Source organism: Centropristis striata, chromosome 9 (assembly GCF_030273125.1).
Source record: "Centropristis striata isolate RG_2023a ecotype Rhode Island chromosome 9, C.striata_1.0, whole genome shotgun sequence".
NCBI lineage: Eukaryota > Metazoa > Chordata > Actinopteri > Perciformes > Serranidae > Centropristis > Centropristis striata.
Window position 1 is genome coordinate 13095791 of NC_081525.1, and position 17457 is coordinate 13113247.

At 35.4% G+C, this 17457-nt stretch overlaps 1 protein-coding gene across 1 annotated transcript in view; it reads left to right on the top strand.

Annotated features, from left to right (window-relative positions):
- Positions 1–17457, top strand: part of LOC131978137 (inactive N-acetylated-alpha-linked acidic dipeptidase-like protein 2) — a 787053-nt gene that overhangs the window by 542011 nt on the left and 227585 nt on the right. Inside the window, exons 10-11 of the mRNA XM_059341659.1 lie at positions 3892–3984; positions 16494–16681. Of these exons, the coding sequence (XP_059197642.1) occupies positions 3892–3984; positions 16494–16681 (281 nt within the window). The remainder of the gene's footprint in view (positions 1–3891; positions 3985–16493; positions 16682–17457) is intronic.

The window sequence follows — 17457 nt, forward strand, 5'->3', positions numbered from 1 at the left end:
TTTCCTGCAGGTTGCTTGTTTTTCTTTCAGTTGGTGCAGAATGGCTGAATTAGGATTTATAAATATGAAACTTTGCTCGAATAATTATCAAATTGATTGCCGCACCTCCACATGTGGCACTCATTTTGAAGCATAGCGGGGGCGTGATTAACTACCTAATTGACAATAGCTTATTCTAAAGAAAATTCACATCAGTCATTACTCACACAGTTTATTTTTACAGAGCTTACTTTCTAGTGTTTTATACAGAGATATTATATAACACAGTTGCATGGTGAGATGCAATATCATGTGCCATCACCTTGTGTAGGATAAATCTAACTCTTTAGAATTTAGCCTATATGATAGTTTCAGTGCAAAATGGCTTTGTTAATGTTATTTAGTTTATGTATGTTAGTTTAGCAGGATTTAATCAAAAGATATCAAAATACAGATTCAATTGACAAGGTACAAGTACTTTATACTGTAAAAAGAATCTGTTGTTTTTACGGTAGAAAACCGGTAGCTCTGGTTGCCAGAACTTTACCGTAATTAACATGGCAGAACTCTTTTTATATTACGGTAAAAAGATATTGGCACTGTTGATTTCAGGTTTAAGATTGCCATTTTATTCGTTTTTTTTCCATCAAAATGCAGTTTTGCCATAATTGATAAGAAAATACTTTAGAAATGCTGCATAAATTAAAGATTTTACCATTAAATATTACAGTATATTTTTTTGCTAGAGATATGGCGTTTAGTACATTTAACAGTTAGAAGTATTTTTACAAAAGATAAATGCAAAGTGAAAAAAACTTTCACCCAGGAAAACGGGGTTCATGTCCTGTCATGTAAAAACAAAAGTAAATTACTTCTTACGTAACTTCCATTTATTACGTAACTTCCGTGGCTCACGTCAACCTCATAACTTCTTCACTGCCGGCATTTACGTACATTTATATACTGTTTAAACTGTCTTTTATAACACCTAACCAGGAGGTTTTTAGCCCTAAACCTAAGTCAGTGGTTTTAAAACCAGCCAGCAGTTGTTTTTTCTTCCAGTTAGTGTCGAGTCACAAAGCTGGAAACTAATCTTCAAGAGAGTCTGTCTGATATAACAATTGACTCTGTTTTAAGGGTTCTTAGCATTTAAGGTTCAAGTGAGTCTTTAGAGTAAGAAGTGATTTTTACTCAGCTTTATTATTATTTTCTATGCACATGCACTAACCCTTACAAATCCCCCCCCAAAACTAGCTACTCAAGTCATCTGTTGAAAAGCTACTCGCTATTTGATGCTGAACAGGTGGTGCACAGTCGACATATAAAAGCTTTTTTTTAAACTGAAAACAGACACCAACTGCTAGTGGAAAATGGTTTGTTAGAATGGACTCTGAGAGCTGTAAGTTAGCTTAAGTTTTTATATTCTATATCTTTGCAATAAATTAATTTCATCATTCAGTATTCCAGGTTTTCTTCAAATAACTTGTTTTTGATCATCATACATCCTATTTTTTGTTTTCATTCTTACTTTCTGAAGAAAAAACCCTTTTTTATCACTACGCATCTAATGCACAAGGTTACATTTTGTGCATTAGAAGGTGTTTATATGTTGTCACCAATTTAAAACCTGATAAAGAAGACAAAAATATGAACTATCCTATTTTGTAAATTGGTGTTTTTCCATTGGAAATTATTATTTGGTGGCTCTAATAAGTCGCAAATGTTAAAATATGTGATTTTCCAATGTAATCTGGTGGTTCTAACAACTCTTTTAAAGTTAAACCTTAAAAATAAGACAAACAGTTACACATATACTCAAATTGTTAATTTAGTGTATCACTATTAACCCTCTGAAATCTTGGGCTATTATGTCCTTTAAAAAAAAACAACAACAAAAAAAATCTTCACCATGCCATGTTGGTATCAGTTTTTTCAGCGCAACCTCACCTATATGTCCTGATAATTAATTTTTAACTTTTACTTACTTGAGAACATTTTTAACCAAAAAGAAACAGGTAAGGAAGGAAAACATAAAATCTGATCTTGAAAATTATATTTCAATACATAGAATTTGAAACGTTGCAAATATGAATACAGGTAGCAAATATTACATATAACAGGTAAAATGAGGATAATCTCTAGTTCTATAGTTTAATACTAAATATATTTGACAATATCTCTGGTTTTACTTGGCCGAATGTAATCCAAAAAAAATCTGGCATGGAGTTTCAAGCCAGAACTTTAGAGGGAAGCTGATGGCAAGGCTCAATGTTGCTTCATTTTTATATCTTCACGTCATGAAGAAGTAATGTGCAGCTGCTTTCATGGACTCCAGAGGGTTAAGTCATCTGTTGAAAACGATTTTACCAGTCTTTTATAACACCTAGACAGGAGGTTTTTTGCCCTAAACCTAAGTCAGTGGTTTTGTAGCATAAATTCACGTAAACTGCAGCCTTTTTTCACTATAGCTTTCACTTTCACTACAACCTGTGCCGTAACACTTGACAAACTGTCTGTTCTGTCGTTCAGGATGTCTTTATCTTTTTGTAGAATTTCACAAAGAAATACTTGTTGCATCTATGTTATTGAACATGTGTTTTATTATATGGTGTGGTCAGCTAGTCTGGTTGATCAGATTGTATTACAGCATAGAGCAGGGGTCTCAAACTCAAATTACCTGGGGGCCGCTGGAGGCAGTTTCAAAATGATCAAAAAAAGACACAAAATTACAAAAAAAAAGAAGCAAAATGACAGAAAAAAAAAACTAAATTACTTGAAAGACACAAAATGACCAAAAAAGACACAAAATTAAAAAAATACACAAAATTATTTTAAAAAAGACACAGAATTATTAAAGACACACGATTATTAAAAAAAGACACAAAATTACAAAAAAGACACAAAATGACTGAAAAATACTCTGAATTACCAAAAAAGACACATGATTAAAAAAGACACAAAATGACCCAAAAAAGACACAAAATTACCAAGTAATTAAAGGGACCTTCCACACACAACACGGTAAAGTGCCATTCATATAAAACTCACATTACACTTTCATATCAAGGTGGGGGCCACAAAATATCATCACGAGGGCCGCAATTGGCCCACGGGCCACGAGTTTGAGACCCATGGCATAGAGCAAAGATAGAAATATCTATGAAAATCATCAGTATTACTCCACACTGTTCTTCCCTTTTTCTGTCCTGCATATAGATATTTATTCAACCCTGTCGCCTTATAAAACACATTCATATTCAGCCAATTTGGAGTTACAAAATATGTTTTGTAGTACACTTAATGCCTCAGGGATTATGTTTATATTTAATCAGCATGACAAGGAAACATTTATATTAAGCATTTCTGCAAAAATGCTCTCTTCCAAAAAATTACATTTCTTATTCTAAAGGTTTTGGGCCGCAGTGGCTGCTGGAGTGGATGAATCAGTCAATGCTGCCTGTAAGCAACCTGGTGATTGGCTGCTGGCTGGTTTTATTTTTGCACCCTGCATTTAAAAGAGGATGTTTTTTTTAACTTGAGCAATCACACACTGTGGATGACTTTCAGAGTGTTTACCAGCAGTTTCCTCTGATTTCGGTTTGTTTTTCTGTCTGGTATGCTTAAGTTTATACTGCAACAGCGTCTTTGACAGAGCCTGCGAGCTGAGCTCTTTCCCATTTACATCCTCTCTCTGGGCGATTATGAACAAAATAAGGGTTCAGTATCCTCCTGTATCATCACACTGGGGACATATTTGGATTCAGTGCCACTCAGCAACTCACATAACAATGTCAAATTGGCCAAGGCTGGTCAGAATTTACTATCATGGTTGAAATCACCTGCAGGGAGTTTCAAAATCGTTTTTCTTTTCCCACTGGGGTCTTAAACGAGTTTGTCTTTTATTTTTCCTAGAACGAAAGAAGATTACTCTGACTGTTGGAAACCAGCTGTCCTACAAGAAGATCTACAACGTTGTGGGGTACTTGAAAGGAAGGAGAAACCCAGGTTTGTACAAATGCTCCATCTTTTGCCTGAAAGCAAAAACTGTTGCTTAGTATTTCACTATTAGAGCGGTGACATACTGGATCAAAGTGTTCATTATTTCAGTGTCTCATTTAGCCATCTTCAGGATGTGATGAAACAGAAGAGGGGAAGCAAGGGATTGAACTATAAAGCACTATAAAGCACAAAAAGCACAAAAAGTTGTAGTTGAAAAAGGGTCAAATGAAGCCAAGGACTGTCATCCAGGAGACCAGTGTCCGTGTTCTGTGTGAACCCAAAAGATTGATTGATTGATTGATCGATTGATTGATTGATTGATTGATTGATTGATTGATTGATTGATTGATTGATTGATTGATTGATTGATTCAAGTTTATTTTGAATATGAAAACAAAATAATAAAAAATGAGTCAGTCAAAACATTCAACATGACATCTAGAATATATATTTGAAAAGGAGTGAGAAGAAGTAAAACTTATAAACTCCCACCCCCTCTCCTTAAATATGACAAGTTAAAATCCTTGTCTAAACATGTCTTGTATTACAAAACATAAATATAATTTACCTATACACCGTAATTATACATACATACGATAAGATAAGATACGACTTTATTTATCCCGCAGTGGGGAAATTTATTCTTCACAGCAGCTCAAGATACAGATTTATCATTAATATATATGTTTGTTTTCCTGCAAGTACTTTACAGATATTGCAAATTGGAGAAAATATATAGCCTGTTAAATAGATTAAATAAATTGTTGAATGTAGTAGTATGAACATCTATGAATAAATATATTTAAATTAATGGAGAGATATACACATAATATAAGTGGTATATGACATATAATATAGGAAAAAATACAGAAGGCCTAATGTGGTCGGATGTAAGGTAAAAGTAATGTAATGTGACTTCATTGCGTCATATTTTTACATATAAATCTGTCACTTCCAGTATTAACGACATTCTTTTGACAAATTTATTTACATGCATTTATTTTAACTAGTGCAGTGCACGTAGGAAGTATGTATTCGTATATTGGAGATTATGTAGATTTTTCAATTGCCAAATGAGGTTGTGTGTGAAAGTGGGATATTTCGAAAAATTAATTTGAAAATCTTCAAAATCGAGGATGCACACATTCGTAGTTTTGTAACTTCACCCTACAAAACTGCAGCCTTTTTCAGTGCCTTCACCTAATGAAACTGTAAGTACAATGTAATGAAAAGTTATTAAATGGGCTGATAACAACATTCAAGGCAATAGTGTGATATCGTCCAGATCAGGTTACACACTAAATGTTAATGTTTATATTTTCAAGAATTAGCTCGAAGTCTGAAAGCAGTTCAAAGCCCATTTAGAGTGTTGAGTCACAAAGCTGGAAACTAATCTTCAAGAGAGTCCATCTGATATAACAATTGACTCTGATTTCAGGGTTCTTGGTAGTGATGTGCCATTGAAGCGTCATGAAGCATTTTCTTTATTTTCTGAGCACACTAGATGGTGGACGGCTGTGGCTCAGTTGGTAAGAGCGTTCGTCTAGTAACCGGAAGGTTGGTGGTTTGATCCACAACCACCCACTACATGTGGACAAACACATGTAGGCCACCAGTATGAAGAAGAATGTGTAGATGTTGCCAGAACCAACCAGTCTTTGCCATAACTGACCATTACTTATCATCATATCCCATTCCATTCCATTTTATCCCACAATTTCCCATTATATATGTAAAGCATTTTGGATAAAAGCTATACAAGTGCACCCCATTTGCCATTTAAAGAAAAAGGCTCAAGAAATAGTAATTGGTGTTGTGCTTTCAGTCCTTTGTTGAACATAGAGCACCATGTCATGCAGGATTTGCATTCACAGTGAACCATCACAATTATTCATCAGTTTATGGAACAACCAGAGCATGCCCTGCTGGTCGTTGACTAGAACCTGAGAATTAGCAACAAAAGGGAGCCCACTTATTTTAGGTTAAGCAACGTGCATTAGCATATATGTATGTGTGTGTATATATATGTATATATATATATATATATATATATATAATGACATGTTCTAACCCTGATTCCAAAAAAAATTGGGACATTGTGTGGAAAACCGTAATAAAAAGTGATTGTAAGGATTTTCAAATCCTTTGCTACATACATTCAAATATAATACAGTTAAATACAAGATATTTAATGCTCAAACTGGGATATACACTCATTCTGACTTGACTTTGTTAATGACTTCAGCCTGGATTAATAAAAGAGAAGCACATTAGTGCTTTGTGACTCAACCATTGGATAAAAAGACCTAATTTCACCCTGTGACATATTTTCAACAGCCCTCACCTGCTCTTATGTTTGGTATAATGAAACTAATTGTCTAGCATTAAAGGTTCAAGTGAGTCTTCAGATTAAGAAGTTATTTTTTACTCAGTTTTATTATTATTTTCTATGCACATGCACGAAACTAGCTACTCAAGTCATCTGTTGAAAAGCTACTCTGTGCTATTTGATGCTGAACAGGTGGTGCACAGTGGACATATAAAAGCTTTTTTTAAAACTGAAAACAGACACCAACTGCTAGTGGAAAATGGTTTGTTAGAATGGACTCTGAGAGCTGTAAGTTAGCTTAAGTTTTTATATTCTATATCTTTGCAATAAATTAATTTCATCATTCAGTATTCCAGGTTTTCCTCAAATAACTTGTTTTTGATCATCATACATCCTATTTTTTGTTTTCATTTCTTACTTTCTGAAGAAAAAACCCTTTTTTACCACTACGCATCTAATGCACAAGGTTATTTTTGACCCATGTTGTGCATTAGAAGGTGTTTATGTGTTGTCACCAATTTAAAACCTGACAAAGAAGACAAAAATATGAACTATCCTATTTTGTAAATTGGTGTTTTTCCATTGGAAATTATTATTTGGTGGCTCTAATAAGTCTCAAATGTTAAAATATGTGATTTTCCAATGTAATCTGGTGTTTCTAACAACTCTTTTAAAGTTAAACCTTAAAAATAAGACAAACATAGTTACACATAAACTCAAATTGTTAATTCAGTGTATCACTTTTTATAGTATGAAAGGAAAAATGGATATAATGATCTGTTGTAATAAAAGAAAATATATTTAAACACGCAGCCTGCATGAAATAACATGGGAAATGAATGTGGGTCATTTTTGACCCATGTTGTGCATTAGAAGGTGTTTATGTGTTGTGCATCAAAGGATTAAAGAGGCTGGAAGGGCTCTGTACACCTGTAGAGGCAGGTGGTAATTCTCTAAAGGTTAATTTAAACGAGTGACCTATTTTAAATTACATGTCACATCCGATCCTTTGTTAATTCAAATAATGCTGATTAGTGGAGCTTTAAAATGCCTGTCACCTGACCTCACTGTCATGATTTCTTTTGTCTTCCTGCCCCTGTTTTTCATGGATTATTTCAAGGCATTGCTTCTTTAACCTGTGAGTGACATGTCTCATAAACATTAGAACAGTTTAGTTAGGAAACGATTAAAATGCTTGAGATTCTGGGGTATGTTTTAACCCTTGTGCCTCCCTCAAATTTATTACCCTCTCTTCATCCTCGTGGCCAAAAAAGGCCACACACACTAAAACTGCTATAAAATCACCATACATCAATATTTTTTTTTTTTTTTTTTTTTTTGATGAATCTCTTGAACAACTTCAGACTTGTTGAAAACTACCAAACAATAAATCATTTGCAAAATTTTAATCCTTTATATGCCAGTTTATAAATTCAAAGTTTTCCATAATTTCTTCCAAAAATACACAAAAAATGTTTTTTTTCACCCATAAAATAAATAGCAGGGAGCTGGGATTTTGGTGGTCATTAGAGTGTTGGATATGTCAAAGATTAGCAACGCACACTATAACTGCTATTAAATCAACATACGTCAATATTTTTTTTAGATTTATTTTCCATAAATCTCTTGAACAACTTCAGGTTTGTTCAAAATTACCAAACATTACATAACAGTTTCTTTCTTTTTCTTTTGGTGTCCTTCCCTACCCCAGTCCTTTGTCACTTCAGGTCATTTCCAGACATATTATGTCTTTTAATTTTGAAATGGCAAGCCAGCCTCTTGTGCTTAGCTGTTTCTGCCCTTATCCTTCTTTTAATTGTCATTCTGCAGAGGAGACCCTTTATCTCGCCCTTGCCTCTCCTCCACAGCTGTCCTCCTCTCCCGCCCACCCTTCTACTTGTAGCAATGCACTGATACTGTACCTGTCCTGCCCAGTCACTGGTGGAAAATTACCTTGCTGATTTACAGTGTGATATTAGGCAGCCATAATGGGCCACTAAAGCAGATAATATGGGCCACAAATCTCTGGAAGCAGCAACGCTTTAACTGGTTGTTGGGGTTTGATCATATGTCTGTTCAGCACAGTTTTATCTCCATCCTAAATGAATGAATATTTGCACATATTCGCAAAGTTTTGGAGTTATAAAGCACACAAAAATAAAGGGGCTGTTTTTATGAATCTCTATTGCTATATTCAATTTAATTCAATTCAATTATATTTACACACTGCAAAAAAAGAAAAGTTGGGTGAACTCAAAATTTCAAGGCAACAAACATAAAATAGACAAAGATAAAATTTTAAGTTGGACAATTAAACTCAATATTTTAATTCACTCTGAATTCAGATGCTTTTAATCCTTACTGCTGCTAACTTCTGCAATGTGCTAAATTGGCACGATTGTAACGCTGCTATGAAATGTCAGCTAATGTTGCGACCACAATTTGCTGTTAAGTTTGAGTGCAGTGGTTATTTGTTGAGTGGTGCTGAAATTGCAGAAGTTCACATTTTGTAAATTTCATAAAATACTACTTTCCATGGGGAAAAAAACTTGACTTCAAACACTCTGTAAAACTTTTTACTGTAAAATTACAGTAAATCACTGGCAGCAGTTTCGCCAGTAAGTTACTGTAAAATGTACAGTTCTACTGTATTATAGAAATACAGGTCCGTTTACTGACAAATTGTCTTGTAACGAAGAAAAAAACAGAGCAACGTTTAAATGTTTAACTCTAAATTATGCTACAACTAATCCATTTAAACTCTATATTATGATTACTGGAAAAACAACACATTGTGATTATTTCAGCCCAGACATAAAATAAAATAAAAAAATCTTTTTGTAAATAATGGCTTTATTTTCCCGATATGCTCAGCTGAAAACAGTAAATTCCTGAAAAATATTAAAATAATTTTGATCGTTGGAATGCCTGAGCAATCATGATGACTCCCACAATGCATTGTTTTCACAGCAATATACTGTACAATCATAATTCAGCAAGTTACTGTTAGAATTTGTCTTACAGTGCACTTTACCAAATGTTAGGATCTCTCCATCTCAAAGTCCAGGGCTGAATTTCTGGTCCCAGCACATCCCTGAACCTGATACTAATCTGCAATTCACGAATATCAGCAGATATATAAGCCCGGCTAAGGTATCAATCTAGCTTTATTTTAAACACCTCATATGAACTAGTTTATGAGAAGCATACTGAGCCCTTCGTGTTCAATATTCCAGCTTTGACAGGAGATCCAGATTATCACACCAACTCTGCTTATGGTTCAAAAAGCTTCACTGCTGCACATAGCATCCTTTCATACTGCCCCCATGTGTGGTCCACTTGCAGGTTTTGTTATTAAGTTTACATGATTCACAGATTAGCTTGTCAGCTCCATGGCAACTGTAGAGGCAATAAAAGAGGAAGATGCAAGGCTGTAACAGGTAGAGGAGACATTACATTTCTAATACCAACTATAGATAGCTTAACATTTACAGTTGCTCAAATGTGGGCCCCTGAAATCAATAAAATGCATGCTTATCAAATCTGACACAAAACCCTGGATTATAATGAATCAAGCGATGTTAAACTTCAGCTTCAAATCAACAAGCAAACATTACTTTGCTTCACTTACAATACCAGATCCCCCCAGTCATTGTTAAAATAAGTGTTTATTTATAGAGATATGCTTATGCCTTGAGTGTGTAAAGTTCACTAACATTGGCAGAGAATGTGATAAATGGTGCAGAGTACATTTAAATGATTTTCTTCTGGCAATTTTTGCTATTTTCAACAACCAACAATGCATTTCCCCCATCCTCATATATATAATCTTTTGATTATACTGATATTAGACAAAAGCATAATAATGCCCTCACAGAGGAATATACAGGAGTTGCTATAACAGCATAAAAAATAATATTTTTTATGATCTTACTATATTGGCTGTCCAAAAACTTCTAACAAAGCTTTAAATTGTGGATAAGGCCAAATCGTATAAAAGCAAGGGAGCAACCTTTACCCATTCCCAAATCCATTCCTCATGCAGATTCTGTCTAATGAGGGATTCTGTAGGTTGTACCATTGATTGCACAAAAAATCTCCTTGAGCTGAGGTGAGCTATATCTGAATTGAGTGCTTCTAGGGAAGGTAGGTCATTTAAATTTGACATTTGGAAGAAAATGTATTTCTATATATCTCTTTTTTTGATGATTTTTCGGATCTTTTAGAAGCACTATTGGATGCAAAAACGTGAATTAGCCTTTTGTAGAACATTTTGTTGAATTGAATCATCTGATTTCCTCTCTCAAATATTGGTATTGGGGCGTTCCGGTGGCTCACACTGGTAGAGCGCTTACCATTAAGGCTGAGTCCTTGCTGCGGTGGAGCCGGGTTCAAATCCGGCCTGAGCTCCAGTTGCTGCATGTCTTTCCCTCTATCACCCCCTTTCTGTCTATCACTTTCAATAAAAAGCAAAAATGCCAAAAAAATAATCTCTTTTAAAATATTGTTATTATTGGGATTAAGAAGGTGTCACTTTGGATGTTTTACTCTTTAAGAGGGAACACTACTGGATCCACCATCTGACTGGAATATAGATTTTGACATTTAGATAAAGTTGTTCATGATGTTTATCTAGAGCAGATGTTTAACCCTCTGGAGTCCATCTATTTATTGAAAATACACATGTTTTATTTACAGTAATAACTTTATTTATATATCATATGTAGACAAGCTGAGAAAGCCAGTTGAAAGTGCATCATAGGAGCTTTCACAGTGTGCCATTTATGTTTCTAGAGCATTTTTAAAATGTGAATTTTCTTTCTACAATGAAAACTATTACCATTTTTAATTTACATGTTTTGTAGTTTTATTATTTCTTATTTTTTGTGCTGTTTTTGTGTGTATAAATGGTTTAAAAAAAGGTACATTTCCATAGACACCTGTGACTTTTTGGGATTCATTTTGTGTCTTTTTTGGTAATTCTGTCTTTTCTTGGTCATTTTGTGTCCTTTTTTTGTGTAATTTAGTTTTTTTCTGTCATTTTGTGCCTTTTTTTTTTTTTTTAGTATTTTTTTGTAAATTGTCTTTTTTTGGTCATTTTGATACTGTCTCCAACGGGCCCCCAGGTAATTTGAGTTTGAGACCCATCATCTATATATATATTTATATATTTAGAAATGAATGCATAGAAAGCCAAATTTGAACCAAAATCTCCTGGACTTCAGGAACTTTTGCTTTGGAACATGCGGAACCAAAGCATTTCATGTTAAATGTATATCTCTATATAAGGATGAGACTTGGTGTGTTGCTGTCATTTTGATTCGTAGCTCTGACATCCATTGAAGGCCCTTAATTATTTTTTCTTTTGCCTTTTTTCTCACCCTAGTGGAAGATGACAAGGCTGGACTGGCCACCTGGCTTACCGGGCAGGTCTTTTCAGCCTTTTTTTTTTGGTTGACTGATTGCCCAATGGCCAATAAAGCCAGAAGAGGGAGGGCTGAGAGCTGAGCCCCCTCCTCCTTGGCCCCCTCTGCTGTCAATCAATCTATCAATCAGTCATGCCAGGGGCTGACAGGTCTTTTGGGCCGAACAACGATTTTTTTTTTGGTTGACTGACTGGCCAATGGTCAATAAAACAGGTAGAGGGAGGGCCGAGAGCAGAGCTCCCCTCCTCCTTTGGACCATCGGCTGTCAATCAATCAATCAGTCCAGGCAGAATAGAAATGTAGAAAAAACACAAAGGAACGGCGGAGAAATTAGAGAAAAAAACCTACAAGCCCTTAAGGCAGATGCTGCAAAGATGCTTTAAAGTAACTAAAACATGGAACTTTGTAGTGGAATTACTACCTCTCTTGAGTGAGAAAATTAATCAAAGAGCACGTCTGTGTTCCTTTTAGTTTTCTTTATTATCAGACATCAAATTACACTGCCTTGGTACAGCGGAGGAGAACACTTTGTCAATCCTAAGGGCTGCCGAAAAAAGATGTCTGTTTCAGGGCATTTAAACAATTCTGTAAACCAGAATTGTAACATCCCACATTTTCAACGTATGGGGCAGGTTTTCCGTGCACGCACACGCTGCTAGGTCTACTTTTAACCTTAAAAGGATACAACTTATACAGTTTTTATTCTGCTCCCAAACAGCTATAATATCTGACAAATCGTACGTTATTCTGGTTAAAACCGGCTGTTTTTTGGCCTTTTTCTTTTTTTTCCCTATTTCTTTTTCACCATGTAAACTGTACGGCCTTATATATCTGTACAAATGACTGAATGACTGGCAGTAAATGAAAGATGTATAGGTAACACAGTGGTAACTTACAATTTTTCATTTTCTTTTACTTTTTCTTTTCTTTTCTTTATTTTTTTCTTTTTGGTGTATTCCCTATCTGCGTGCTGTGCTATTTGTTTATTTTTCCTGCTTTTCTGTGCTTTATGTGGTAAAAAAAAAAAATAATATATATATATATATATATATATATATATATATATATATATATTTAAAAAAATAAATCAAATAAATCAACTGGCTGTTACATAATCAGGAGATCATACTGGGGTTTGTTTATTTTTCCTGCTTTTCTGTGCTTTATGTGGTAAAAAAAAAAAAATATATATATATATATATATATATATATATATATTTAAAAAAATAAATCAAATAAATCAACTGGCTGTTACATAATCAGGAGATCATACTGGGGCCTTTTAGTAAAGCAGAGGACTTATGATTAAAAGTAACAGAAAATATACCACAACTTCCTCCTTTGTGTGAAGAAAGCTCACAGGTGAGAATGATAATGCGGACCGGGCATGCGCAGACACGTATCTAGGTTACGGATCACGAGCGCAATGAATCCCTCAGTGATTATATATATATATATATATATATTGTGTGTATATATATATATATATATATATATATATATATATGTACACACACACACACACACACGCTAGTGCCTTTGTCTTGTTATTGTTTATCTCGAATAAAATGGAAAAAAATATGCAGAGCCAGAGTGTGCAACACCTTCTTGCTACAATCTATTTCCAGTGATCAGCAGCCAGTGGTGGAATGTAACTTAGTACATTTACTCAAGTACTTTACTTAAGTACAATTTGGAGGTACTTGTACTTTACTTAGGTATTTCCATTTTATGTAACTTTATACTTCACTCCACTACATTTTGAGGCAAATATTTTATTTTATACTCCACTACATTTAGCTGACAGCTTAATTACTTTTCAGGTTAAGATTTAACATGAAGAAATATATCAAATTAAATTTTTTACAGATGTTTATAAATTAAACCACACAACAGTGTATTAGGTAGTTAAATCAGCCCTACCTTGACAGCATTAATAAATGCATCAATATTAATAATCTAAGAATTTATTTGGAATATATAAAACAATCTGAGAGGGACCATTCTGCATTGGGAATACTTACCTACTTTTGATACTTTAAGTACATTTTGATGCTGATACTTTGTGGTGTCAATACTTACTTAAGCAAAGGATCTGAATACTTATTTAATCAGTTAACAAGATTACAAACATGAAGGCAAAAAAAAAGTACAAAATCTTAAAAAAGAAAGAAAATCACCCACTACTGACTGCACTAAACCCCAGTTGGTGCCTGCTGAAGCCTAAGGGTGGCAAGAACACAGCTTCATTTATTTTATTTTTATTTATTTAATTTTTTCTTTATAAACACTTAATTTAACCTTCAGCATGTGAACCCTGAGCAATAAGCATGAACAAAACAAATTCAGCGCAATTGAAAAAAATAAAGCAAATTGCGCTTTCACATACGACTGATTTGTAGCAGTTTACAGTAATGGTTGATTTACCCTGGAAGCTGCTTTCAATGCAATAATATGTTGTCAGATTCTTAGGCTAAGCTAGCAGGCTTCTCTAAGCACCTCTTTTCTCAAACAAAGTCATCAGCGCGTTGTGCTGAAGTGATGAGCTTTGCTCTGTTCTTCCCTTCGCCTGCAGGAAGCTGCTCTGTGCAGCCATACTCAACACTCTGTCTTTGTAGTAAATGTAAGGCATACAAATAAGCCTGCAGCATTCATGTTTGTGTGTGAACATGGGTGAGTGTTTCCTAGGAAACCACTCTGTACTTGAATTTAATATAACTATTGCTGAGCTGTAGTATACGTTTTCATTTTATAAATCTTGGTATATTTACCATTTACTTTTCTTCACCTTCCTCATTGAAGTGGCATCTCTTGACACAATGACCTCTGTACAGTCTTGAGTCTCAAAGTACCAATAATTAAGTACATAACATTAGCAATGAATCCCTCAGTGATAGAATTTATCCTTGAAGTCAAATGCAAAAAGGTTAAAGTGATTGAAATATATCAACAGACTAAGTCAGCTTTTAAAAGCAGCGAGGAAGACAAACCCCACTAAGTTCCCTTTTTGACCAATGCAAAAACTAGTTCTGGTGCTGGTGCTGGTTCTGGTTCGCAGTTGGTTCGACTTGCAAGTCTTCTCCCAACCTGTTTGCTTTCCCACATGCTAGAGAGACACGACATTACGTCACTGTATACGTCTGTGTATGTCTCCACTTTTCCCAGAAATGCTTGTGCCAACTTCAAGCATAACTAGGACTGCAAGCAGTACTGAACGGGCCCTCGCAGTACACGTGTGTCGGGGCATGCTGCCGTTGGGGTGTGTGCGTTACAGGGGCCAGTCTATACCACCCCTATGAATTTCATTGCGTTATAGTGTGGCCATGGTACCAAATATGAAATTAGACTGCCACCACAGTGCCACCAAGGGGCCGATCAATAAAACCTTTAAGGTTTATAGAGTTATTAGCCAAAATGCACTTTCCTTTATTATAGCGCCACCTTGTGACTTAAGCCTGATTTCCACCGGGCACGTTACTGCAGCGTCACGTCAGTGTCGCGTACGCCGTTGCAAATAGGTAACACTCTAATCAATGAGAGCATTTCCACCGGGCGCGCTGCGCAACGTGACAGCAGCGTCACGTCAGCGTCACTACGCGAGCATTAGGTAGGACTTCTATTTCTCCGCGAGACGCTGCCAAATCGCGTAAATCTCAACAGAGCAGCTCGCACCAGACAGGAAGTCCGACTCAGAATCAACGTAAAACACTCCGCCCCCTTTCAAAATAACACAATACGCAGTTCATGCAGTCTAAAACTACTTCACATCAACATTACATCATGCCCGGGGGCAGGTCAGCCGGCAATCAATCAAAGGGTCTCAGACGGTCGGAGAACCAAAGTAAGCTGTCTGTTGTTGTTTCCTTATACACACACAGTTTATCTCGGGATCTTGCGGTCTTGCATACGTTCAGGATTATCGCGTGATCTCGTGATCTTGCGTGTATACGGCCGGCTCGCTAAGCTGACGTGCTGCTGCTGTAACGCGCCCGGTGTGAATTGACGCCGGGCAGAAGACGCAGCAAAAACGCTGTGGAGACGTGCTGCTGCTGTAACGCGCCCGGTGGAAATCCCCAGTTATATTTAAAGTTTCATGAGTTTTGTGGTATGTTCAGGCAGTGAAAAATGCGATCATTTGGGTACGAGAAAAATAAAAAAAAGAATAAACATTCAAAATACAATAGGGACCTTGCAGGTCGTTGCCTGCTCGGGCCCTAATAACAACAATGGGGGACTACACACTGCAAATTATTTGTTTCTTACCAAGATTAAAAACTTTAGATTTAGAAGTGTTTGATAATTTATCTTGTTTTAAGATTTAATTTCTTATTTTAAGCGTTCAACATACTTATTTCTAGATCAGGCTGAAATTTGTCATGGTCGTCAAGCATTTATGAGGTCGTATGTGTTTGAATGCATGAACGCATTTAAGCATATTGTTGTTAATAAATGCCTACAGATCTGCTTTAACAACATCCACTTTAAAGTGTTTTAATGCCACACAACATCTTCTGTAGTTTCTAAGGGACATTCTACATCCACTGTGACAATAACTGGAAAGCATCACTGCTTAGCAATACATCTACAAGCTTGTGTGTATTGCTTGTAATGGTTGTGACTGTAATGTTTTTTATTAAATAAATGAATAAATGTGGACATAAGTAGCCCATGCATACATCCATAAACAATAGCCACATTCACCTACAACAAAATAAATATATGCATAAAAGGAATCTCTTCTCTTTTTCTCTGTTTTTCAGATCGCTATGTGCTGGTCGGCAGTCGTCATGACAGCGACCAGGGAGGCGGGGCTTCAGCCATCATGAATCAGCTCATCGCGGCCCTGACAGAGCAAACCAAACGGGGATATGTACCGGACCGTACCACTGTGTTTTGCTCGTGGGGAGGCTCAGCCCTGGGGAACATCGGGTCCTATGAGTGGGGAAAGGTCAGCAAGCAAGAGCATCTGTTTTATTAAATGTCAGCTTGGGGGTCAAAGGTTATATAAGGATCACTATAAACAGAGAAAAACCTTTTCATAAAAAATAAAAAAAACTGTCCTCTGTCTCTTCATATAGTACTGTATACTGACACTGGGTGAATACTGGCTGACTGGACCTTCTGTTTAATTTTTCACATGTAAGTGGACATGGCCACAATACATAATAACTAGAAGAAAGAGGAGAGAAAAGTCAAAACACTGGCTGTTTATACTGAATTCTCTCATGATAGAAATGCTGCAATCAGGATCAGGATATTTTTTTTGATTGAGTAGGTCTCACAACATGGGTCTAAAGCGACCCGACTAAGTTTTTATATTTTATATCTTTGCAATAAATTAATTTCATCATTCAGTATTGCAGGTTTTCCTCTAATTACTTGTTTTTGATCATCATACATCCTAATTTTTTGTTTTCATTTCTTACTTTTTGAATAAAAAACATTTTTTTATCACAAGGCTTCTAATGCACAAGGTCATTTTTGACCCATGTTGTGCATTAGAATGTGTTTTTATGTTGTGCATCAAAGGGTCACCAATTCACCAATCACCTATTTAAAACCTGATAAAGAACTTTTAACTATCCTATTTTGTTAAATTGGTGTTTTTTCCAATGGAAATTATTATTTCGTGGCTCTAAGTTTCAAATGTTAAAATATGTGATTTCCCCAATGTAATCTGGTGGTTCTAACAACTATTTTAAAGTTAAACCTTAAAAATAAGAC